General features: G+C 39.0%; 1 protein-coding gene and 1 pseudogene across 3 annotated transcripts; one reads left to right on the plus strand and one right to left on the minus strand.

Annotated features, from left to right (window-relative positions):
• Positions 1–15937: 15937 nt before the first annotated feature.
• LOC142171530 (cationic amino acid transporter 1-like) lies at positions 15938–20590 on the plus strand. 3 transcript variants are annotated; one of them, XM_075234167.1, is made up of 3 exons: positions 15938–16077; positions 16595–16997; positions 19023–20590. In XM_075234167.1, the coding sequence occupies exons 2-3, from the start codon at positions 16601–16603 to the stop codon at positions 20408–20410; spliced, it is 1785 nt and encodes a 594-aa protein (XP_075090268.1). In that variant the 5' UTR covers positions 15938–16077; positions 16595–16600; the 3' UTR covers positions 20411–20590. The 3 variants fall into 3 exon arrangements, with proteins under 3 accessions (XP_075090268.1, XP_075090267.1, XP_075090269.1); XM_075234168.1 differs by lacking the exon at positions 15938–16077 and adding an exon at positions 16129–16261; XM_075234166.1 differs by lacking the exon at positions 15938–16077 and having other exon boundaries at positions 16083–16997.
• A 1391-nt stretch (positions 20591–21981) lies between these two features.
• On the minus strand, positions 21982–25550 carry LOC142171764 (uncharacterized; annotated as a pseudogene).
• Between the last annotated feature and the right edge of the window lie 2323 nt (positions 25551–27873).

Here is a 27873-nt window from a genome sequence, read left to right on the forward strand (position 1 = left end):
AGTATTATTGAACTCCATATCTTACCATGCCAAGATCATCCACTCGCTGCTTAAATGGATCCCAATTAGAGTCAGAGGTCACTTTCTTGCTATGCCATATTAACATCCTTGGCAGCGGCAGCGGCAGCACAACCCTTGATTTCTCGGCGTTACAACCAAATAAAAGAATTGCTTCGTACGCATAAAATATAATTTTATTGCATAGCAAGAAATCATCACTACTCAATGAAGAATATTTTTGACCACTTACCATGAATGCCCATGGAAAATCATAGAGGACATAACTAGCTAATTTAGACTTCTTGCCAAAGAATTTGCTTTTATTGTTCTTAACCACATATGATTTGTAGACAGGAAACATGTCCTTTAAGTATTCAATTGAAAGCTCAAAAGACTCCTTTCCCCATGGATATTTCTAGAAAAAATCCAAATTACCATCCATACATATCCACTTCGTATCGACGCATACTATTTGATCCCTTGTAAACAATATTGAATGGACAAACCACACTAAGGAAAAATTTAACCTCTTTTCGGTGCTAAATTTCTTGCTCTTTAACATCATCAAAATCATGTCTGCTTTCACGCCCTTCTTGCAATTTACGCTCAGTTTATCAAAGAAATCTTTTGCCATCCTCCAACAATGTTTCCTTTTCTTCTTAAGTGGGCATGGCCCTGCAGTGTAGGCCCGTCATTAAAGCAAATCCTTCAAGCCAAAACGAACAGGCTTGTCTCCAACTGAAGACTATATCTCATGATTTTTTGCACACTTAATTCGATGAATAAGCAAGGAATGGACAAGTTGTCTATTGAACTATGTCTAGTGGTCTGAAAGTTTAGAAAACTGTCCAAAACAACTACTCTCAAACTTGTCCAGAATTTTGATGCTTCTTAACGATTGTTTAAACTCATAAAATTAGTTGATCCTCAACCGCACACTGATCTTGGCTAGAAAACTTCTATACTTGCTCAAAATTGTCCTACAACTGTATTTAGATGTATCTATCGCCCTTACAAATTTCGTGTCATGACCCAGAATTCCCACCGTTGGGATCGTGATGGCGCCTAACATTCCACTTGGTAGGCAAGCCAACGTTAGAGAATTATTAAGACAATCTTTATTCAATTCTGTAAATAATAGCAAATAAGAAAAAATTGAAATACAGCGAGTGCGGAATGATATAAAATCTACATTAATTACTACCACCTGGATCTGGAGTCACAACTCACGAGCTACTATGATTTACTACAAACAGAGTCTGAAAAGGGAAAATACATTGTTTTGAAGTAAAGAAACAGTAAATGATAAAACTAGGAAGAGACTCCAGGGTCTGCGGACGCCAACAAATCTACGTTGGGTCTCCTGACAGCAAATCCAAGTTGCTAAGCCTCACGATCAGCTAGGGCCGGTACCAAAATCTGCACAAGAAGTGTAGAGTGCAATATCAGTACAACCGACCCCATGTACTGGTAAGTTTCGAGCCTAACCTCGACGAAATAGTGACGAGGCTATGACAAGACACATACGTAACAAACATGTGCAATTTAACAGTATATGTAAAAAATATAACGGCAAGTAAAAGCTAGACAAGTAATATAGGGAGGGGAAGCATACTGACGGGAATACAAGATAGAGAATCACATCAGTAATGAAAACTTGAGCAACCATTATACATTGAACCAATAAGAGTAAGTAAACACAGCAAAAGAAAATGCACGGCATCACCCTTCGTGCTTTTACTCTCAACCTCACTATATAATCCAATAGAAACGGCACGACATCACCCTTCGTGCATTAGCTTTCATAACATGGCACGGCATCACCCTTCGTGATTTTACTCTCACCATATGGAACGACATCACCCTACGTGAGTTTACTCTCATTCTCACCATATAAATCAATAGAAATGGCATGGCATCACCCTTCGTGCATTAACACTCTCCCTTACCATAAAGCAATGATCAAATAACAACAGGGGGATAGAATAACAAGAACAAACCTTACTTAAACATTTGGTTCCACAATACCAACCTCAACTTTGAAATCAATACTCAATTATCACCAAAGATCCGTAAAAATGGTAATGACGATCAATTTAATAATACAAGTCTAACGGGGATAACATGATCAAAGAAGGCAATAATTACAAGAAACCAACTCCCACCCGCATGCTTTAACCCGACAACAACGCTTAAGTACTCATCACCTCACATATACATTGTACCCAACATCTAAACATGTAGCAAATTAATAACAGGTCATATTCTCTCAAGTCAAGGTTAACCACGACACTTACCTCGCTCTGAAGACCAAACTCAAAGCTCAACCACGGCTTTTCTTTTCAAACAAGCCTCTGAACCAATAGAATCTAGTAATTTACCAATCAAACGATTCAAATTAAGCCTTAGAAATTACCCACGATTTTAAAGAATTCAATTTAGACCATTATTGAAAAAGTCAACAAAAGTCAACTCCCGGGCCCGCTTGGTCCAATCCCGAAATTCGGACCAAAACTCGATTACACATTCACCCTTGAGCCCGGTTGTGTAATTTGTTTGGAATCCAACTTCAATTTGAGGTCTAAATCGCCAATTTACCAAATCCCTAGTTGCTACCCAAAAACCCCCAATTCTACCATGAAAACCTTAGATTTTAGGTTGAAATCTTAGGAAAAGTTGTGAAAGATTTAAAGGAATAAGTTAGAATCACTTACCAACGATTTGGGGAAGAAGAAGTCTTGGAAAAATCGCATATAATGTTTTAGGTTTTGAAAATTTGAGAAATGAACAAAAAATTCCCGTCTATGTTATATTTGTTCAGCTGCAGATGTCGCATTTTTTACCTGGGCTTCGCAAATGCGAGAAACATCACACCTCTGCATTCTTCGCAAATGTGAAGAATAGTTGGCAAATGCGAACTCAGGCTTGATCGTAAATACAAAGAATGGCTATGTCTGCTGCCTTCGCAAATGCAAAGTAGTGTTCGCAAATGCGGACTGCCAGGATCGCAAATGCGATCAAAACTTCGCAAATGCGAATGTCTTCCCCCTAGCCCACTGCTCGCAAATGTGATGGTCTCTTCGCAAATGCGAGGCTCCCATTTGCGAGCCAGACCTCGCATATGCGAAGTCTGCAGATCAATTGCAACAGTTTCTATGTTTTCTAAGTTCAAAACACTTTGTAGCCTATCCAAAACTCACCCGAGCCCTCGGGGCTCCAAACCAAACATGCACACATGTCCTAAACCATTATACGAACATGCTCGCGCGAACCAATCACCAAAGTAACACCTACAACTACGAATTAAACACCAAATCAAATGAAATTTTCAAGAAGACTTTAAAACTTTTATTTTCACAACCGAACTTCTGAATCACGTCAAATCAACTCTGGTTCTCACCAAATTCGACAGACATGTCATAAATATTATAGTGGACCTGTACCGTGCTCCGGAACTAAAATACGGACCCGATATCAATAAATCCAAACTTTAGTCGATTCTTAAATATCAAAAATCTTACAAACTTTACATTTTCAACAAAAATCAATAACACGTGCTAGGGACCTCCGAATTCGATTCCGGACATATGCACAGGTCCCAAATTACGATACGGATCCACCCCGATTGTTAAAATACAGATTTAGGTCTGTTTGCTTAAAACGTTGAACGAGGTCAACTTAAATGAATTTTTAAGGCAAAAATTCTTATTTTTCTCAATTTTTAACAAAAAAAACTTTTTGGGAAAACGCCCGGGCTGTGCATGCAAATTGAGGAAGGCTAAAACATAATTTTTAAGGATTCGGATCACAAAATTAGGTTTTAAAATATAAGATGACCTATCGGATCATCACATTCTCCACCTCTAAAGCAACCGTTCATCTTCGAACGGACATAGAAAAGTACCTGAACTGGTGAAAAGGTGGGGATATCTAATCCGCATGTCCGACTCGGACTCCTAAGTATCTGCCTCGACGGGCTGACCTCTCCACTACATTCGGACTGAAGAATAACTCTTCGACCTCAACTGACAAACTTGCTAGGCTAGAATAGCCACCGGCTCCTCCTCATAAGTCAAATCCTTGTCCAACTGGACAGAGCTGAAATCTAACACATTGGATGGGTCATTGTGATACTTCCGAAGCGTGGACACATGGAACACCGGATGAACTGCTGATAACCCCGGTGGCAACACAAGCCTGTAAGCCACCTCTCTCACTCTCTCCAGAATCTCAAAGGGCCCGATATACCTAGGGCTCAACTTGCCCTTCTTTCCGAACCTCATTACACCCTTCATGGTGATACCCGGAGCAACACTCTCTCCCCGACCATGAATGCAACATCACGAACTCTACGGTCGGCATAACGCTTCTGCCTGGACTGAGCTATGCGAAATCTATTCTGAATAATCTTGACCTTATCCAAGGAATCCTGCACCAAATCTGTACCCAATAACCGAGCCTCCCCCGGCTCAAACCATCCAACCGGCGATGGACACTGTCTACCATATAATGCCTCATAGGGAGCCATATGAATGCTCGAGTGGTAGATGTTGTTGTAGGCAAACTCCGCAAGCGGTAAGAACTGATCCCACGAACCTCCTAAGTCTATAACACAAGCACGGAGCATATCCTCCAATATCTGAATAGTGCGCTTGGACTATCCGTATGTCTAAGGATGAAATGATATGCTCAACTCAACCTGCGTACCTAATTCACGATGTACTGCCCTCCAGAAGTGAGAGGTGAACTGCGTACCTTGATCAGAAATGATAGACACGGGCACACTGTGAAGACGGACGATCTCGCGGATATAAACCTCTGCCAACCGTCTGAAGAATAGGTAACTGCCATAGGAATGAAATGCGTTGACTTGGTCAGCCTGTCCACAATGACCCAAACTGCATCAAACTTCCTCTGAGTCTGTGGGAGTCCAACAATGAAATCCATAGTGATACGCTCCCACTTCCACTCAGGAATCTCTATCTTCTGAAGCAAACCACCAGGTCTATGATGCTCATACTTTACTTACTAACAATTTAGACATCGTGCTACATAAGCAACTATATCCTTCTTCATCCTCCTCCACCAATAATATTGTCGCAAGTCCTGATACATCTTGGTGGCACCCGGATGAATAGAATATCGGGAACTGTAGGCCTCCTCAAGAATCAACTCACGAAGTCCATCCACATTAGGCACACAAATACGACCCTGCATCCTCAAAACTCCGTCATCTCCAATAGTAACCTACTTGGCACCACCATGTCGCACCGTGTCCCTAAGGACCAACAAATTAGGGTCATCATACTGCCAATCTCTGATGCGCTCAAACAAAGAAGACTGAGTGACTGTACAAGCTAGAACACGGTTGGGCTTTGAAATATCCAACCTCACAAACTGGTTGGCTAAAGTATGAACATTTGATTCAAGCGGCCTCTCACCGACTAGAATGAACGCAAGGCTACCCATGCTCGCTGCCTTTCCACTCAGGGCGTCGGCCACCATATTGGCCTTCTCGGGATGATACAAGATGGTTATATCATATTCTTTCAATAGCTCTAACCACCTCCTCTGCCTCAAATTGAGATCCTTTTGCTTGAACAAATACTGAAGGCTCTGATGATCCGTGAAAACCTCACATTATACTCCCTAAAGGTAGTGCCTCCAAATCTTCAGCGCATGAACAATGGCTGCCAGCTCTAAGCTATGGACATGGTAATTCTTCTCTTGAACCTTCAACTGTCGTGACGCATATGCAATCACTCTTCCCTCCTGCATCAATACTGCACCAAGACCTACACGGGACGCATCACAATATACTATATAAGATCTTGAACCTGTGGGTAACACCAATACCGACGTTGTATGAAAAGCAGTCTTGAGATTCTGAAAACTTGCCTCATACTCGTCTGAGCATTTGTACGGGGCACCCTTCTGGGTCAACCTAGTCAACGGGGATGCTATAGATGAAAACCCCTCCACAAATCGACAGTAATAGCCCGCCAAACCCAAGAAACTCCTGATCTTTATAGCTGAAGTGGGTCTAGGCCAGTTCTGAACTACCTTAATCTTCTTAGGATCAACCTAAATGCCCTCTGCTGATACAACGCGCCCTAAGAAAGTGATTGAATCCAACCAAAACTCGCACTTTGAAAATTTAGCATACCACTGGTTGGCTCTCAAAGTATGAAGTACAATCCTGAGATGTTGTTCATGCTCCTCTCGACTGCAGAAGTAGATCAAGATATCGTCAATAAACACAATCACAAAGGAGTCCAAATGAGGCTTGAACACTTGGTTCATCAAATCCATGAATGCTGCTAGGGCATTTGTCAACCAAAAGGACATCACTAGAAACTCATAATGCTCGTAACAAGTCCGAAAAGTTGTCTTAGGGACATCGAATGCCCTAATCCTCAACTGATGCTATCCAGATCTCAAATCAATCTTCGAAAACATCTTGGTACCCTGAAGCTGATCAAATAATTCATCAATCCTCGGCAATGGATACTTGTTATTGATGGTGACTTTGTTAAACTGCCGATAATCTATACACTTCCTCATCGATACATCTTTATTTTTCACAAACAACACAGGTGCACCCCAAGGCGAGACACTAGGTCTAATGAAGCCCGTATCAAGAAAATCTTGCAATTGTTCCTTCAATTCTTTCAACTCTGGCAGGGCCATACGGTATGGCAGAATGGAAATGGGCTGGGTGCCCGGAGCCAAGTCAATACAGAAATCAACATCCCTGTCGGGTGGCATCCCCGGAAGGTCTACAGGAAAAACCTCTGGAAACTCACAAACAACTGGCTTGAATCCATGGAAGGAACCTCCGCACTGGAATCGCGGACATAAGCCAAAAATGTTAGACACCCCTTCTCGACCATATGCCAAGCCTTTATATAAGAGATAACCCTGCTGGTAGAATGGTCAAGAGTCCCTCTCCACTCTAATCAAGGCAACCCCGGCAAGGCTAAGGTCACCGTCTTGGCGTGACAATCCAATATAGCATGATAAGGTGATAGCCAATCCATACCCAAAATGAGATCAAAATCGATCATATCGAGAAGTAGAAGATCTACACGAGTCTCAAGAATCCCAATGGTGACCACACATGAATGATAAACACGATCTACAACAATGGCATCCCCCACAGGTGTGGACACATACACAAGAGCACTTAAAGGATCACGGGGCACAACCAAATATGAAGCAAAATAAGATGACACATAGGAGTAAGTAGAACCCGGATCAAATAGAACTGAAGCATCTCTACTACAAACTGAAATAGTACCTATGAAAATAGTATCAGATGACTCAGTCTCAGGCCTGGATGGAAAAGCATAGCATCAGGGCTGAGCCCCACCACTGTGAACTACATCTCTAGGTCGGGTCTTAGATAGTTGGCCTCCACCTCTAGCGGCCTAACATCCACTTCTAATGGCTTGACCACTGCCTCTGGCTGCCTGACCCCTACCTCTAGCTAGCTGAGCGGGCGGTGCAGCACCCGATGCCGGGACCATGGCACGAGAACCTTGATGTTGTGAACTGCACGACACACGATGGCAAAATCTAGCAATGTGCCTCAGATCACCAAAAGTATAACAAGACTTCGGCTTCTGTGACAGCTGGCTGTGAAACTGACCCTGCCGACCTGAGTAACCACCCTGAAAACTCTGGAGCGGAGGTGCACTAATAGGAGCTGGTGGTGCACTGTAGGCTAGCTGATCAGAATAAGGCATATAAGGACCACAACTCCTTGAAGCACTTTGGGATGCCTGGAGCACTAAATGAAATGGCCTGGGAGGATGGCCTCTACCAAAAGTACCCCTACCTCCAGATAAGGCACCGCTAAACCCACCGGAATGAAGAGGCCTCTTGTCAGACCCTTGACCTCCCTGTGCAAGAACCATCTCGACTCGCTTGGCGACATTGGCAGCCGCCTGAAAAGAAATCTCACTCCCAGTCTCCTTAGCCATCTGCAATCTGATAGGCTAAGCAAGTCCGTCAATAAACCTCCTCACCCTCTCTCTCTCTCTCGGTAGGAAGCAGAAGAAGAGCATGACGGGCCAAATCCACAAAATGGGTCTCGTACTGAGTAATAGTCATACTGCCCTACTGGAGACGCTCGAACTGACAACGATTCTCCTCTCTCAATGTGATAGGAAGAAACTTCTCTAGGAAGAGCTGAGAGAACTGGTCCCATGTAAGAACAGGCGACCCAGCTGGTCTGGTCAACAAATAATCCCTCCACCATTTCTTAGCGGAACCAGTCATCTGAAATACAGCAAAATTGACCCCATTGGTCTCCTGGGGATCCTCTGAAGAAGCACCACTAAAGTGAACTAGGAAGAGCTTGGTAAACCTGTCCAATCTCCATAAAGTCTCAGAAGACATAGCCGACCCATCACCAGCCTGTGCTGCAATAACCGGCTGAACTACTCCGACTCGATGAGCTGCTGGAGTCTAATACTGGGGAGCCATCTACTCCGGAGTATGAATAGTAGGAGTCTGTGCTCCTCCTCCAGCCTGAGAGATGGCTGGTGCCATGGGGAATGCGCCAGTCTAAGCCACACTCTCCATAAGGCCCACCAAATGGACCAAAGCATCCTGAAGCACTGGGGTGGCAATGAACCCCTCAGGAACGTGAGCTGGCCCGATTGGAATAGTCTGGACTGGAACCTCCTTGTCAAACTCTACCTGAGGCTCAATTAGTGGTGCTGCTGCTCGGGCTCTGGGCTAAGCCCTGCCCCTGCCCCTGCCCCTGCCTCGGCCTCGACCTCTGCCCCTCGTAGGAGCTTCCACTGGAGGCTCTGGCTGCTGCTCGGCTGAAGATGTGGTGCGTGTTCTCGCCATCTACGAGAGAATAAGAATGGAAGAGTTCAATTAGTATTGTGAGAAAACAATCGCACGATAGAGAATAATATAAGTGAAATTTGTTCCTAAACTTCATAGCCTCTGGGTGATAAGTACAGACGTCTCCGTACAGATCCTCCAAACTCTACTAAGCCTACTCGTGAATTGTGAGACCTAGGCAACCTAATGCTCTGATACTAACTTGTCATGACCCGGAATTCCCACCGCCGGGATCGTGATGTTGCCTAAAATTCCACTTGCTAGCCAAGACAATGTTAGAGAATAACAGCAAAAATACAACGAGTGCGGAATTATATAAAAACTTCATTAATTACTACCACCCGGATCTGGAGTCACAACTCACGTGCTACTATGATTTACTACAAAAAAGTCTGAAAAGGAAAAATACACTATTTTGAAGTAAGGAAACAGTAAATGATAAAACTTGGAAGAGACTCCAGGGTCTGCGGACGCCAACAGATCTACCTTGGGTCTCCTGACAGCAAATCCAAGCTGCTAAGCCTCACTATCAGCTAGGGTCGGTACCAAAATCTGCATAAGTGCATAGTGCAGTATCAGTACAACCGACCCCATGTACTGGTAAGTGTCGAGTCTAACCTCGATGAAGTAGTGACGAGGCTATGACAAGACACCTACATAACAAACATGTGCAATTTAACAGTATATGTAAAAAAAATAACGGCAAGTAAAAGCTAGACAAGTAATATAGGGAGGGGAAACATACTGACGAGAATACAAGATAGAGAATCACATCAGTAATGAAAACTTGAGCAACCATTATACCTTGAACCAATAAGAGTAAGTAAACACAGCAAAAGAAAATGCACGGCATCACCCTTCGTGCTTTTACTCTCAATCTCACTATATAAACCAACAGAAACGGCACGGTATCACCCTTCGTGCATTAGCTCTCATAACATGGAACTGCATCACCCTTCGTGCTTTTACTCTCACCATATTTCACGGCATCACCCTTCGTGCTTTTACTCTCATTCTCACCATATAAATCAATAGAAACGGCACGGTATCACCCTTCGTGCATTAACACTCTCCCTTACCGTAAAGTAATTATCAAATAAGAACAGAGAGGTAGAATAACAAGAACAAGCCATAATTCAACATTTGGTTCCACAATACCAACCTCAACTTTGAAATCAATACTCAATTATCACCAAAGATCTGTAAATATGGTAAGGATGATCAATTTAACAATACTAGTCTAACAGGGATAACATGATCAAAGAAGGCAATAATTACAAGAAACCAAGTCCCACCTACATGCTTTAACCCGACAACAACGCATAAGTACTCGTTACCTCACATATACATTGTACCCAACATCTAAACATGTATCAAATCGATAACAAGTCACATTCTCTCAAGTCAAGGTTAACCACGACACTTACCTCGCTCTGAAGACCAAACTCAAAGCTCAACGACGACTTTTCTTTTCAAACAAGCCTCTGAACCAATAGAATCTAGTAATTTACCAACCAATCAATACAAATTAAGCCTTAGGAATTTTAGGAATTACCCACGATTGTAAAGAATTCAATTTAGACCATTATTGAAAACGTCAACAAAAGTCAACTCTCGAGCCCGCTTGGTCCAAACCTGAAATTCGGACCAAAACCCGAATACCCATTTACCCCCGAGCCCAGTTGTGTAATATATTTTGGAATCCAACCTCAATTTGAGGTCTAAATCTCCAATTTACCAAATCCCTAGTTTCTACCCCAAAACCCCCAATTCCACCATGAAAACCTTAGATTTTTGGTTGAAATCTTAGGAAAAGTAGTGAAATATTGAAAGAAAATAGGTTAGAATCACTTACCAATGATTTGGGGAAGAATAAGTCTTGGAAAAATCGCCTCTAATGTTTTAGGTTTTGAAAATTTGAGAAATAAACCAAAAATCCTATCTAAGTCATATTTGTTCAGCTGCAGATGTCACATTTACGACCTGGCCCCGCAAATGAAAAGATTTCATCGCAAATGCGAGAAACATCACACCTCTGCATTCTTTGCTAATGCGAAGAATAGTTCACAAATGCGAACTCAGGCTTGATCGCAAATGCGACCCAGTGAACGCAAATGCGAAGAATGGTTATGTCTGTTGCCTTCGCAAATGCAAACCAGTGTTCGAAAATGCGGACTACCAGGATCGCAAATGCAATCAAAACTTTGCAAATGCGAAGGTCTTCCCCCCAGCCCACTTCTCGTAAATGTGATGGTCTCTTCGCAAATGTGAGGCTTGCATTTGCGAGCCAGACCTCGCAAATGCGAAGTCTGCAGATCAGTTGCAGCAGCTGCTATATTTTCTAAGTTCAAAACACTTTGTAGTCTATCCGAAACTCACTCGAGCCCTCGGGGCTCCAAACCAAACATGCACACAAGTCCTAAAATATCATACGAACTTGCTCGCATGATCCAATCGCCAAAATAATACCTAAAACTACAAATTGAACACCAAATCAAAAAAACAATTAAGAAGACTTTAAACTTCTATTTTCATAACCGAACGTCCGAATCACGTCAAATCAACTCTGTTTCTCACCAAATTTGACAGACACGTCATAAATATTATAATGGACTTATATCGGGCTCTAACCAAAATACGGATTCGGTATCAATAAATCCAAACATCAGTCGATTCTTAAATATCAAAAATCTTTCAAACTTTAATTTTTAAACAAAAGTCAATAACTCGGGTTAGGGATCTCCGAATTCGATTCAGGGCATATGCCCAGGTCCCAAATTATGATACGGACCTACCGGGACCGTCAAAATACGGATCCGGGTCCGTTTTCTTAAAACGTTGACCGAAGTCAACTTAAATAAATTTCTAAGGCAAAAATTCTTATTTTTCTTAGTTTTTAACGTAAAAGCTTTTCGGGAAGACACCCGGGCTGTGCACGCAAATCGAAAAAGTCTAAAATATAATTTTTAAGGCTTCAGATCACAGAATTAGGTTTTAAAATATAAGATGACCTATCGGGTCATCACGTTCCGGAACTGATGGACGATCCTGATCATCTTCACCTCCTCCACGGATTTCACTTTCCAACTCCTCTTGACCATTTTCATCATGTTTAGCATCTATATCATCTCCATCTTCTTCAACAGCTCTATCATCCTCATCAACTCCTCTATTTCATCATCCTCCTCTTACAACTTCACCATTTTTATGGTCCTCATTACCATAACATTCATCTACATCGTCACATTTTTCTTTATCAACTAATTTTTGGGCAACAGGTTTCCTTTGGATTTGTGTTGTGTTCATGTCCACATCATCTTTCTCCTGCAAATCATCACTCTCTAACGTCAAACACCTTGCTACAGGTTTTTTAGTGGCAGGGAAAGTCTCGTCAACTACTCTTGAACTTGATCTTGTTCTTTTCCTGTTGACAGGTTTTGATGCCTCTGTTTTTCCTTTCTTCTTGTCACGCTTAGAAGCCCCAACATTTACTTTACTGGTGGAAGCTTCAGAACTACCTGTATTTCGTTACTTATTACCAATCTTTGGAGCATTTTTCGTTTCTTGGTGGCAGGCTTTGAAGGCGATGCAACTTTTGCTTTCCTAGTGACAGGCTTTGAAGGCTCTGTATTTGCAATCTTTTTCGGTTCATAAGCCAACTTAGTAAGAGAACTTTTATTCCCCATGTTTATACTAGATGCAAATAAGCAATGTCACAGTTAATAACTTGAAACATATACTTGAAATTTTATAAATTATAAAAAAATCTAATTCTGATGAACAACTGGAATCTGATAATAATCGACCATAAGTTTATTAGTATACATTAGGTCGCGATACCGACGACAATCGAAATGATAAAGCCCAAAGCTAGTTGAACAATGAATAACATAAACATATGATTTAATACAAATCAAATACAAACATCAAATACACATGCACTTTACTTTAAAAAGATATATTCATCTACCCCAAAATATCTAATTTATTAAAATAAAAAAAAAGAATTTAGGACTTACCCAAAGTCGACAATTTCTGAAGAAATACACAGCTAAAGGGGTTGTTATAGACAAGAGATCTGTCGTCGCCTCTTTTGGGTTAGTTATCGCCGAAAACCGACTTGGTGGAGTAGGTCTATGGCGACTAGAGCAGAGAGAGAGAGAGAGAGAGAATTTAGTTTTTCTAACTAAAATAGTTAACCCCAAAATTTTGATAATGTTAAATTCGCCCCTACCTCCCTTTAAGCCATTAAACCACGTCTTAGCAATTTTTGGCCCCAAAAATAAGTGAGAAAAATGGAGGTCATTTCCTTCAATCAAGTTTTCAAAAGGTCTTTTTAGCAATTCTTCTCTTGATTCTTCATGTGCATGCGTAAGTCCTATATAGAAGTTTATATAAGGAAAGATATAATATGTAATTTTTTAATTAAATTTTAGAAAAATAATTAATTGACTATTTGCCTCATGCGAAGTCAATTTATAAAGGGTAAAAACGACGAATAATATTTCGCTAATTAAAGATTTCGTGATTTTCATATGGTATAGACAATTATATCACTTCTAAAGTACAACAACAACAACCCAGTAAAATTCGACTAATGGGGTCTGGGGAGGGCAGTGTGTACGCTCACCTTGCCCCTACCCCGAAGGAGTAGAGAGGTTGTTTCTGAAAGACCCTCGGCTAAAAAAAAGACAAAAGGGCAAAAAGGGAGACAATATTAGTATCACAACAACCCAGGGGTTAGCATCTGGAGTCTTGTGTGACAAGAGAGTGCCACTGATACTCAAAGGTAAGTTTTATAAAGCGGTGGTTAGACCGGCCATGTTGTATGGGGCTGAGTGTTGGCCCATTAAGAACTCACATATCCAGAAGATGAAAGTAGCAAAAATGAGGATGTTGCGGTGGATGTGCGGGCACACTATGATAGATAAGATTAGGAGTGATGATATTCGGGAGAAGGTGCATGTGACTCCCATTGATGACAAGATGCGGGAAGCGAGGCTTAGATATTTCGAACATGTTCAGAGGAGAAGCCCAGATGCTCTGGTACAGAGGTGTGAGCAGCTGGTTACGGAGGGCACGAGTAGAGGTAGAGGGCGGCATAAGAAGTATTGGGGAGAAGTGATCAGGCAGGATATGGCGAGGCTCCAGATTTCCGAGGACATGACACTTGATAGGAAGATGTGGAGGTTGAGTATTAGGGTTGTAGGTCAGGAGGTAGTTGAGTCGTGCCTTACTTCGTAACATGGTGGGACTAGCCATATAGGATTTTTGTCTAAGATAACTAGTGGGAATGTTGTGGCTTACTATTTCGCTTTTCAGTGGAGGTCCTATTTACTAGCTATCGCTTTTGCTTTACATCTTTCTTCTAGATTTCATGGTGTTCCTATTTTTCTTATAACTGTTGTGGTGATACTAATATTTACTAATATTGTCTCCCTTTACTTCGCATCTTTCTCCTGAATTTCATGGTGTTCCTATTTATCTTATGATTGTTGTAAAGTATTTACTTCTAAAGTAATTACAAGTAAATTTTTATAACAAACATAAATTGGTAAACTAATAATTATAATAACTAGCCTGCAATAACAGGTAAGTTACACCAATAGCATAAAAATCTTAATCCGTTTAGGACTTTACATTGATATATTTCTATATCTGCTCCTGTTTGAGAGTATTCCATATTTTCAAGAACAATCGTTTTATGATGTTTACTTAATTAAGTTCAAAATGACATTATTTCCTTTTGTTGAACAACTTGTTCATACACCCAAACAATTGTAAAGATCTTATTATTTTAAATTTTAAAAGTAAAGCAAAATGTTAGTCCATAGAAATTAGAAAGTACAGAATAACTGGTAATTAATTTTTACAACGTTATTTAATACAACAAAATGCAAGTAGTCCTAAATTCAATCTATAGGAGTAAATTTTAAATTCATCTATCGCATGCAAGCTGGCAAATATCCAGAAGGCCTACAATTGTATTTTTGCTAGTAATGTGGGGCTATACATCGATATATTTCTATTTGTACTTCTCTTGGAGATTATTCCTTATTTTCATGGTCTTTTTTATGAGCCTTCACTGTCAAATTGCTGTCTTTATTAGCCGTTTATTTAAGTCAATTGACTTAATCATCGATTAATTACTTGCAATACTTTATAAAGGGAAATTCCATTTTCTTTCTCACTAACTTAATTCAGAGGCTACTCCATTTGCTGTAAGTTTAGCTTATTTACCCTTCATTTTATACGGCATGGCAAATTTAATTCATTCGGCAAGCCAACACTATGAAAGTAAAATAACAGAATTTATAGACTGTCCATTTCTTTTAATATTGTCCTTTTTTAACCTCTGAAAGCATACCTTACATTTTAACACTCAACATTCAAATTCCCAATAAACCTCTTGAAGGTGCAACTAATTTGGAAGTTGAGACTTGAGATAACTTAATTAAGCAGGAGGTCAAAACAATTGAAGTTGATATATGTAAAGTGATGAAAACTTCTTGATAAGTAGCATTTTATCCTTTTAGGGTCGTTTGGTAGGGTGTATAAAAATAGTATTGAATAGGTGTATTACTAATGATGGTTTAGTTATGTTGGAATTAGTTATGCTGGAATTAGTTATGATAGTTTAGTTATGTTGGAATTAGTTATGCTGGAATTATTTCTTATCGACAGTTTGGTTTGGTGTATTAAATATTTTAAAAAGGTAGTTTTGTTTTTATACATGTTTATCCATATATTAAAAATCATAGTATTAATAATGTCATGATTTGCTATATATAAAAATTATACTACTTAATATGGTGTATAACTAATAAAAGTATTAGTTATACATAAGTTGAAAAGTATTACCAAACAAAGGGTTAGTAATACCAAAAATAATACATATATTATTTTCCCTAATATATCAGGAAATTTGCACAATGTAACAGCACATGACCAAAATCATAATTAGTCAAAAAAATAGGGATTAAAATTGCAAAATTTCTCTCCAGCGGGCCCTTTCTCACACAATTTTATATTACTAGAATCTGAATCTCTTAATATAGAACTTTTCATGAACAAGATTCAGTCCGATGTTATTGCTAGCGCCTAGCTGTTAGCATCTTTTTCAGCCAATCAAAGAATTCACAAGAATCACTCATCTTCTATAAATATACTACTACACTTTATACTGTTTATCTTCTATCAAGCTTTTCTCACCAGGTATCTTTTTCTTCATTCTTTTGTTGTTTCATATAATTTAATTGTTCAGGCTTTTGTTTCGACTTTTGATCTCTACTATTAACTGAAGAAGTTTGAGGTGTGACGTTTGGTGGGGAAGAAATTAACATGATCGTCTTGTTATTTCATCTTCTACTGATCTGAGTTATTTTATTGGATTTTTAAAGTATCATCAACTTCGCTTTGACGCCTTTTTCATATAAATGGTGTCCCTAAAATAGCCATCTCGTGCGAAAACGTCACATACAAATTATCATGTAAAATAATACATACATGTTTTACCTATTTTTCTGAGCAAACAAAATACTAGCCATTGTTTCTCATAAGTGGAATTTAGAGTCTGTGGTTTCTTATGTTTACCTATTTTAATTTTTTTCTCATAGTCATATATAAGGTTCATGCTAGACACATTGAGATCTGACACTGATGATAATATCAGTTTCTTATTGTAAATAGCATTAGAAAATCATGCATACTAATAAATGATTGAAATATGCAGAAGAAAATGGGAAGAGAATCAGAATTAAGAAGAAGAATATGTTCATGCACAAAAGAAGACTTCCTTCCAGAGGAGTCATTCAAGAGCTGGGGGAACTACGTGAAGGCGCTGAAGCAAACCCCGAATAGATTGATGGACAGGGTGCTGACACGGTCCAAAGACGAAGCGGAGGTGGAGGCAAAGTCGAGGAGCCAACATGAGATGAAGAAGACACTTTCGTGGTGGGACTTGATATGGTTTGGAATGGGTGCAGTGGTTGGTGCTGGGATTTTTGTGCTAACTGGTCTCGAAGCAAGTCAAGATGCAGGCCCTGCTGTTGTTCTCTCATATGTGGTTTCTGGTGTCTCTGCTTTGCTCTCTGTTTTCTGCTATACTGAGTTTGCTGTTGAGATTCCTGTTGCAGGTAAATCATCACCAATTTATTTTTATTTTTTATTTTAACTCTTATGCACCTATACGAGTTAATTTCTTTTCTATTTCTGGAATTTTACATATATAATTCTGTCATAGAAAGTAATTTAATAAGGAATGATTGCTATTACTATTGATTAGAGTAAAATTCAGTTTACCCCTTTACCTTTAAGGCTTGGGAACGATACCCCTTGTACTCAAAAGATGAAGTAAATTTCAAGGACATCTCAGCTCTTCCTTAGAGCTATTGTCCCTGTAGCAAGAGTACTCGCCTTTGTTCCCATAAGTTCCAAAAAGAACAAAATGGCACCTCACAGGAAATTTCACAATACTTTAATCATATATCGTCGTTGGTAGAATGCGTCTGCCCCTACATGGCTTTAGACCATTCTATAAAGCAGCACATAATAAATAATGAACATACTGAAAGATATAGACAAAAGAAAAAGCCTAGAAGTGAAGCTCTCAGATGGAATTCCTTGCTGTTGGATTGAAGGGATATGGATTCATTCGATGAAAATTGACGAAGAGAAAGATACTGGAATGGACATATAAAACTTTACCCCACTTGTAAATCAATACACATAATGAAAATATTCTTAAGTGAAATAGATGGGTAATATCCGCTCACTAGATATTGAGCAAGAAGTTGATTTTGAAAAAGATTAGAATACCCCCACTACTGCCGAGCGGTACCCATGGTTTCTCAATTGATAAGGCCGATGGACTCCATCCATATTGTAGTATTTTAGTATTTGTAAATTGTCCTTTTGAAACATAAATCTACAAATAACGTTATAATAAGAATATATTGTAAATATATAGACTTTGGAACTTGTGCACAAGCACAAAACCATTGATATGGCGTGTCAGATGACTCTAGGTTTTTCTCAAATTTATGAGCTTTTACTTAAATGTTATAAGCAAAAACTGTGATTTATGCTGATTACCAGAAAATAGCGCCAAACTTATTCTAGCGCCAAAAATATTCCCTCCAAAAAGAGGGTTTATTCTGAATTTTTATTTTTATTGATGATAATAGCTTTTTTTCCAACTGATTTTTGAGTACAAGGGGGTTGTTTAAAATGTGAAGAGGGCATAGTTTCCCAAGCCTTAAAGGTTAAGGGGGTAAATTAGATTTTACTCTATTGATTATGATTCTACTAAAATTCCATTTATTACATATTTAAGGCACCAACTTATAGGGTTTTGATGTCTTGAAGCCAGATGTGCAAATACAATTTATTGATTTGTGCGTAAATAAGTAATGTCTTAGGCCAAATATTCAAAAACGTTAATAATTGCACTTCAAAAAGTTTCCATGAAAGAAAGAGTCGCATCTTGTAAGGGTATGGAGTTTAAGAATTCCAATGTTTCCTAACTTACAAAAGCTTTTATCTGGGAGAGTTACTGATTCTATGTTTAGTTATAGCCATTAACCAAAAGAATAAATATAAGAGAATAGTAAATCAATTCTCATTTTAGTATGCCACTATGCCACATTTATTTTTTGTTGAAAACGACCGAGCTTTTTTATTGATAATTTTGTCCCTTTTCGGTTTTTCATTGATGTTGATTGCTAAATACATTTGCTATAGAAAGACCAGACACAAAGACTGGAACTTGTATCTGAATTGTTTATGGGATTAGGTATTAAAGTATAGTAATAACTATGAAGTTATTATTCAATGAATGTGTCATATCATTCACAGAAAATTTAGTGTCCTAATTATGCCAATGCGATGCGTACATGACCATTTCATAGTTCTTTTGCTCTATATTGACTTTATTGTGCATACCATATAATGATAAGACATTGATGGTATTTAGTTATTACTACATAATTCTTTTATTTATTTTAATATATAAATTTTCTAGTTTCACTAATTATGATCGATTACTTGTAATTATGTTTGACCTGATATGGTAAAAATTACTTTCACCATAGTGTATAGAAGTTCATCTCTTTCTTTTTCTTGGTTTCAAAAATTGAAGTGTCAACAAATGAGTTTCGCAGGTGGTTCATTTGCTTACTTGAGGGTGGAGCTTGGTGACTTTGTGGCCTTCATTGCTGCTGGTAATATACTCCTAGAATATGTCATAGGTGGTGCTGCAGTTGCTCGTTCTTGGACTTCCTACTTTGCAACTTTACTAAACTACCAGCCTGACAAATTACTTATCAAGGTGAACACTTTAGCAGAGGGCTACAACCAACTTGATCCTCTTGCTGTTGGGGTTTGCATTATCATCTGTTTCATTGCAATTCTCAGCACAAAGGGTTCTTCTCGTATCAATTATGTCGCCTCAATCATTCACATCATCGTGATCTTTTTCATCATCATCTGTGGCCTTATCAAGTCAGATACCAAGAACTATACACCCTTTACGCCATTCGGTGCACGCGGTATCTTCAAAGCCTCTGCAGTTCTATTCTTTGCTTATGTTGGTTTTGATGCAGTTTCTACCATGGCTGAGGAAACTAAGGATCCCGGCAGAGACATCCCCATTGGCTTAGTTGGTTCTATGGTGATCACCACAACTTTGTACTGCTTATTGGCCATTACTCTGTGCCTTATGCAGCCATATCAAAACATTGATCCTCATGCTCCATTTTCTGTGGCATTTAAAAATGTGGGGTGGAGTTGGGCGCAATACATAGTGGCTGCAGGGGCGTTGAAAGGAATGACATCAGTGTTGTTAGTTAGTGCTGTTGGTCAAGCTCGTTACTTAACTCACATTGCCAGAACTCATATGATGCCACCATGGTTTTCATATGTAGATGGCAAGACTGGAACACCAGTTAATGCGACAGCAGTTATGACGGCTGCAACTGCTATCATTGCCTTGTTTACAAAACTTGACATTTTATCTAATCTTCTCTCAATTTCCACCCTCTTCATCTTCATGCTTGTGGCACTTGCTCTGCTTGTTCGTCGTTACTATGTGAGTGGAGTGACCACAAATGCAAACCGTAACAAGCTCATTGCTTGTCTACTGGTCATCCTCGCTTCATCAACCGCAACAGCTGCTTATTGGGGACTAAGTGAGACGGGATGGATTGTCTACTGTATTACTGTACCCATATGGTTCTTGGCAACTCTGGGGATTTGGCTTTTCGTTCCTCAAGCACATGATCCAAAGCTTTGGGGTGTACCTTTGGTTCCATGGCTACCTTCAGCCTCAATTGCTATTAACATATTCCTTCTAGGGTCAATTGACAAGGATTCATTCATTAGGTTTGCTGCATGGACTGGTTTTCTTTTGGTGTATTACATCTTTTTTGGACTCCATGCTTCCTATGACACAGCAAAGGAGTCTGAAAAGAGCAAAGAGTGGAAGAATCTTGAAGATGGAAATGGGACATTGCCTACAAGCAAAAATGCTCCTACTAAATCCGATAATTGATAATTGCCTCTGAATGCTATTTTTCATGTTTTACAGTTGCGTGTCTCCCCCTTCCCCACCCCTATTCCTAAAGTGTCCATTTCTCTTGATTCAAACAGATGCGACTCGTCCTTTGTACAGAAACTTATTCTGAATTAAATGGCAATTATTCATATTATTGTCCCAGTAATTTGTGGAGAATGCATTTACTTGCAAATGATCTTAATCGCGTTTTAGTAGATTTCTTCAAGACGGAAAATTACATACTTTCTGGAAATTCAAGTCTGCTGAACCTATATGCATTTGTGCAAGTATCTTTAATGATTCTGGAAAAAAATTTAGTACCATCACTGTATAAAACTTAATTAGATATAACAAGCAAGAGGAGTCCTCCCACTAAATTAGTACCATCACTGTGTGACACACCAATATCACTTCCATTTCTTTTTTACAACATTGGGTATGTCCAATCATCAATTAACTATTGAGAAGGTTAGGCATTATATTGTGTCCCCTCCATGTATTTGCTTTTTGGGTTCTAACTAATATATACATGCTGCTGCTCTGGGGTCCCACGCCAAAACTAGGAGATTTTTATTTGTTTTTTAAAAAGGCGAGTGAAGTCGCAATACCAAAGGTTTTGACCCTTAGTTTACAAAAGATTGTAAAAATATGGTAAACACAAAATAAATTCAAATGAGTGAGCACACCTACTATCTCGTGAAGCAATGATTTTGGGAAAGAGAACTGAAAGCATATGCAGACTTTTGAGTGTACAAGCCTACAAGGTAATAAAACTTTGGAACTTCAATCCAAACCTGATGAGATTACTACCTTCTTCTTTTTTTGATAAATAGATTAATACTTATTTCATAAAAAATGCCATGGGTTAGGACTTATCATCGTTCAACTGACTGCAAGAATCCGAAGATATCTACAGGAAAAAAGGCACACAGATCATTAGTAAGAAAAGCTGGGGGGGCTCCAAAAGTAAGGAGCATACAGTATCTGCAATGGCAGACTACACATTTCATCATCAAGCTGCAATGTGTTTCCAAATATTACGCCCCAGAAAACTATTCCATAAATAACCAAAAGTAAGTGCAACCACACTTGTGACATGAGCTTCCTCATCCACCAAAAGCTTGGCAAGGCCAAAGTCTGAAACACGAGGCTCTAGATTCTCATCGAGGAGTATGTGACTTGATTTAATAGCTAGATTATTTTTCTTATGATAAGGATATCTAGATGAAGTATTTTAGAACAGCAGTCATGGTGTAGGTAGGCCGACCCTCTGGCAGAAGGAAGAGCTATTTTCAAACATGCATTCCAGTTCACCAACCGATCATCCACACTTTCATGCAAGAAATCGACCAAGCTTCGCATGGCCAAATAATCACAGATGAGAGTAGGAAGCGTCGAAGGTTGACAAAAATTAATGTGTTTGATGCTACCCAAGATTTCCGAGCTTTCACGAGTCTGGTCAATTCATTTAACAGCAAATGTTACTAACCATCCATCCGATACTCATACCGAACCCTCCTGCCCCAACAACATCATCCAATTTAGATATTGCACCAACAACTGGTTCTCTAATATAAGTGATAAGTGAGAGGATCGCTTGCAGCCTCATCACTTTTAGCATGAGGCAGTACTACGGGGAATCCAATTGATGTTCTGCAAGGCTTGAGGACTTGTTGGCCACAGAGATCTAAATTGCCAATGACTTGTTCCAATAGGTACTCAGAACTCCAACATCTGGAATCTCACCCGAGAAGAAATTGGTCGACAAGTAGAGAAGGGGAAGGTGTCTGAGACGACCAAGAGAAGAAGGTAGAGCACCCTAAGTGGATGTCTAATATGGCCAGCATTGCTTGAAGATAGTTTGCCCTGAGGTATATGGCTCTGATTACAGCACAACTGCCAATCTCATTAGGGCATGCAGACTGTTTTCATCAAGTGCCAATTTCTGCAATCTGGTGAGTTTACCGATGCTGGAAGATATAATTTCTCCAAGTTGCATATAGGGTAAGCTGATAGCTTCAACTCTTTGGTCATTGGGATGCCAAGAAATGCAGGTCCACCCACAAGGTGACTTATCCGAATTATTCCAAACGGTTTCATTTCCAACAACGTAAAAACCATCTGGGATGACAGAAAGAGAGCTTTTACTGAAAATGGTCGTTGTAAAGAGAGCTAAGAAGACCCATTTCAATTTCTTGAGCCAAATCGTAGATTGAGCTTGGTATTCACTGCGGAAGACTAGTCCTCGAGTTCAAGACTAACCTCCCGTTTGGCCATAGATTTTGGCAACTTGTTTTCAAAAATATATTTTTGAAAACATTGTTTGTTCGTCGAATATGATCAATTTTTGAAAAAATATTGATTTTTTTTTTCAAGTTCCCAAAATCTAGTTTATGACAGTTTTTGGGTGAAACTTTTTTTTTCACTCACAAAACTTCATTTTTTTTTTCAAATAAAATGCATGTCCAAATACAACTTCAACTTCAACTTCAAAAATTATTTTTCAATACAATCTCAAAAACTCCTTATTTCAAGTTTCAACCAAATCTATGTCCAAAACGCTAACTAAGTGTCAAAGTACTAAGTGGTGTAGTAGCAAGTTCACCAACCAAGACAAATCTTGAAAGAGTAAAGCTATAATGAAGGGGTTTTGATAAAAGAAATTGTGATTATTATAGTTCTTACAAATAGAAAATCCATAATACTGAAGTTTCAAGCACGAAATGAGAAATGTGAGTGTATTTTAATCATATGGGTTCACCATTATTCTTGCTCAGTTTCATGGGTCCAAAGCTTGTGGAAATGCTTTGTAAACAGAAGTCCTCAGCAACCAACTGTACCAGTCGCTAGCTTGGTTTGAAGGTTATGTTTTTTCTCATTATTATTTTAATTGTCATATTCTTGTATACCCAAAAAATGGATAGAGTTGAATTTATACGCAGTTCCGAGGATATATAGCGTAACCTAACACAAAATGCAAGGATAAATAAAAATATAAATATAGATTGCGGAGAATGCAAAATAGATAAGGTTATCAGGAACAATGAATCTTAGAATTCAACAAATAGAATAAATCTAAGAAATCTGAAAGAAACGATTCTTTACTGTAGAAGAATATAGCACTTTTATTACAATGTAAGCCTGAGAAAAAACTTCTTCTACAGAAATGGTAACCAAGCTCTTTTATAGTGGAGGGATTTGGCTCTAAGCATAATAAAATAAACATTCAGTGGGAGACCCATAATAAGTCAGCTTTTTCATAATTTCTGCCAAGATTCTCTCTAGTGGGATTGCAACGGCTTTTGTCTGCGAGCTCGATCTTGTTTAGAACCCTCGATTTTGGTTTGAGCTTGATTTCGGCTCGAACTCGTGACCTTGGTTCGAGCCTGATCCTGGCTCGAGCCCTTGAATTGATTCGAGGTCGATGTTGGTTGGTCTCTGGATTATCAGAACGATAGATCTACTCTGCATCATTGTTCGATTTTGATTCGAGCTCGATAATGATATCGAACTCGACACGGATCGGCCTCCCGGGTTCGAGGTTAGTTCGTTCCACCTTCGGGATCTTACTTCGATAAATCATCATTCGAACTCGATCAGACTGAGGTTGCTATGAGTGTGGGGAGTTTGGGCATGTGAGGAAGTTTTGCCCCCGATATCACAGAGGTTTGGTGCAGCAGGGATGTTAGGCTATGACTCCTACACCAGTTTCTACACCACCCGTTTAGCTAGCTTGCGGTGGAGGTCATATGGGTCGAGATCACCCTAGAAGGGGTAGTCAGTTAGGCAGTGGTCAGACCCGTTGCAATGAATTTCCTTCCAGGCCAGAGGCAGTTACTTCTGATGCCGTGATCACATGTATTGTTTCAGTGTGCCTCAGGGATGCTTCAGTATTATTTGACATTCGTTCCACTTATTCATATGTGTCATCATACTTTGCTCATTATTTGGATATGCCTCGTGATTCTTTAGATATGCATATTCATGTATCTGTATCGGTAGGTGATTCTATTATGGTGGACTATGTATATCGGTCGTGTATGGTTACCATTAGGGGTTATGAGACTAGAATTGATCTTTTATTGCTCAGCATGGTAGATTTTGATATGATTTTGATCATGGATTGGTTGCCACCATATCACGCTATTTTAGATTGTCACGCTAAGACAGTGATGTTGGTTATGTCGGGGTTTCTGAGGTTGGAGTGGAGAGGCTTCCTAGATCATATTCCTAGTAGAGTGATTTCATATTTGAAAGATCAACAAATGTTTGAGAAGGTGTGTTTGGCATATTTGTCCTTTGTGAGGGATGTTAATGTTGATACTCCTACTATTGCATCAGTTCCAGTAGTAAGGGAGTTCCTGGATGTGTTTCATGCAGACCTGTCGGGAATGCCTCCCAATAGGGATATTGATTGTGGTATTGACTTGGTGTCGAGCACTCATCTCATCTCTATTCCACCGTATCGTATGGCACCAGTAGAGTTAAAGAAGTAGAAGGAATAGTTACAGTAGTTACTTGATACGGGTTTCATTAGGCCTAGTGTGTCACCTTGGGTTACACTAGTTCTATTTGTGATGAAGAAAGATGGTTCGATCAGGATGTGCATTGACTACAGGCATTTGAATCACATACTGATGATTTATTTTATCAGCTTCAGGGTGCTAGAGTATTCTCGAAAATTGATTTGAGATCGAGGTACCATCAGTTGAAGATCCAGGCTTTTGATATTTCGAAGACGGCTTTCAGGACCCGCTATGGTCACTATGCGTTTCTGGTGATGTCTTTTTGGCTGACCACTTCCCCATCAACATTTATGCACTTGATGAACAACGTATTTCAGTCTTATCTTGTTTCCTTCGTCATAGTTTTCATTGATGATATTTTGGTGTATTTTCGCAGCCAGGAGGATCATGAGCAGCATTTGAGGATCGTGCTCCGGACTTTGAGGGAGAAGAAGTTATATGCTAAATTCTCCAAGTACGAGTTTTGGTTAGACTCGATGGCATTCTTGGGCCACGTGGTGTCCAGTGAGGGGATTAAGGTGGACCCGAAGAAGATTGAGGTAGTTCATAGTTGGCCGAGATCGTCTTCTGCTACCGAGATCTGGAGTTTCCTTGGGTTGGCTGGGTATCATTGCCGTTTTGTGAAGGGTTTTCGTCTATAGTATCCCCATTGACTAGATTGACGCAGAAGGGTTCCCCATTCAGGTGGTCTGATGAGTGTGAGGAGAGCTTTCATAAGCTTAAGACTGCCTTGACTACAGCTCCATTTCTAGTTTTACCTTTAGGATCGGGTTCTTATACACTATATTGTGATGCTTCATGGATTGGTATTGGATGTGTGTTGATGCAAGAGGGTAGATTTATAGCTTATGCTCAGTTGAATCCCCATGAGAAGAACTACCCTGTACATGATTTGGAGTTGGCAGCCCTTGTTCACATGCTTAAGATTTGGAGGCATTATCTTTATAGCGTGTCTTGTGAGGTGTTCACGGATCACATGAGTATCCAACACTTATTCAAGAAAAATGATCTAAACTTGAGGCAACGAAGGTGGTTAGAGCTACTAAAGAACTATGATATTACCATTCTTTATCATCCGGGAAAGGCAAATATGGTGGCCGATGCTTTGAGTAGGAAGGCTGAGAGCATGGGGAGTCTTGCTTATATTCCAACTGGGGAGAGACTGTTAGCATTGGATGTTCAGACTTTGGCCAATCGATTTGTAAGGCTAGATACTTCGGAGCCTAGCAGGGTTCTTGCTTGTGTTGTATCATGGTCGTCTTTATTTGAGCGCATCAAGACGCGTCAGTATAATGATCCCAACTTTCTTGTCCTAAAATACATGGTGCAGCACGGTGATGCTAAGGAGGTAACTATTGGTGATAATGGGGTATTGAGGCTACAGGGTCAGATATGTGTTCCACATGTGGATGGGTTGCGAGAGTTAATACATGAGGAGGCCTATAGTTCGCGGTATTCCATTCATCCGGGTGATCCAATACGACCCTTATGCTTCATTAGCCCATACCGCTCTCGAAAGGATTCCTATGGTTAAAAATATAAATCCTAAACTAATAACCCGATAACTCTAATAATCCAATTGTTGAATCAATTGGGACCTGTAATAATTTTTAGCAGAAAAAAAAGAACTTTTTTGTAAAACATTTTCACCCAAGAAAAATGACTCGTTTAAAAAACCATTGCTCTTATAAAAAAGCTGTCTGTTTTTTCGAAATGTAATCACTAGAAGTGCTACTCATTAATAATGATCCACATAAAAGAGCTGCATAGCCCAATATCATCATACTTACGTGCATCATTAACCACTCGGATTGAAGAGCGTGTACTAAAATTACATATTAGTGTATTTTAGTTAAAATACATGACGTAGTAAAGCCTTGGGTAAAAATAGCACTATGACCAGTTATTTTACTTAAAATTAAAATATTTGTTTTGAAATACGGAATTATATGAATAAGGGAAAAACTCCATGAAAGAAAAATTAATGATTCATATAAATTGCTTAGTGGGAAATGTCCAGAAGAAATCCAACGAGTAACTAATAATCTTGTTATATAGAAAAAAGTAACTATTATGCCCTTTTCTGATGAATCGTACAGTTTTACGATTTCATCGACTAAAAGGTTTATCAAATGAATTGTAATTACAATTGAAACGATCAAAAAGGAAATGTGAGTTAATATATGTTCTAAAGTTGAAAATATCATAAAAATCTTTAAAAAAAAGAATCCCTTAATTACATAATTCTAAAAAGGAAATCGAGAATTAAATTCATTATAAGATCTATTTATCCTTTTTAGAAGACGGTATGCCGCCATTGGACTTGAACCGAGATGCATTAGCACTGGTTCCTAAGGGCAGCGTGTCTACCAATTTCACCATAGCGGCCTGTATTGAACTCATAATAGCCTATGAATAAGCAATCGTCGAGATTGAGGAAGCTATTTTAGTTTAGTAATGATTCAAATGGATCGATAACAATAAAAAGTTGTTCAATAGAAATTTGAAGTTGAAGGTTCATTATTTTAGATTTTAGTTTAGAATCTTAGTTTTTTTTATTTAACCTGGGACTTTCCTATATTTTATGCTTTCCTCGAATTGAACTCTTGTAACTAAACCGTTCTATACTCAATTAAGGAATATAGTTAAAAAACAATTATTTTCATTATTTAATCAGTTATTTCCTATTTATTTTATTTCAGAAATCTAAAACAAAAAATGGATTTTGAAGACAAAATGGAAAGAAAAGAACCTATTTTGCATCACTCAAAATTGACAACCAGTCATACAGAATTTCATTAAGCAATTTTCTCTATTGAGTTAAGGGCAAGATATACATGGGGATCTATATAATAATTCAGAAAAAATAAAGAGTTAGAAAGTTAGACAAAACAAAAGGGTTTTAAAATAGAATCAATTAGTTTCAATGAGTTC

The sequence above is a fragment of the Nicotiana tabacum genome, chromosome 17 (assembly GCF_000715075.1).
Source record: "Nicotiana tabacum cultivar K326 chromosome 17, ASM71507v2, whole genome shotgun sequence".
Classification (NCBI taxonomy): domain Eukaryota; kingdom Viridiplantae; phylum Streptophyta; class Magnoliopsida; order Solanales; family Solanaceae; genus Nicotiana; species Nicotiana tabacum.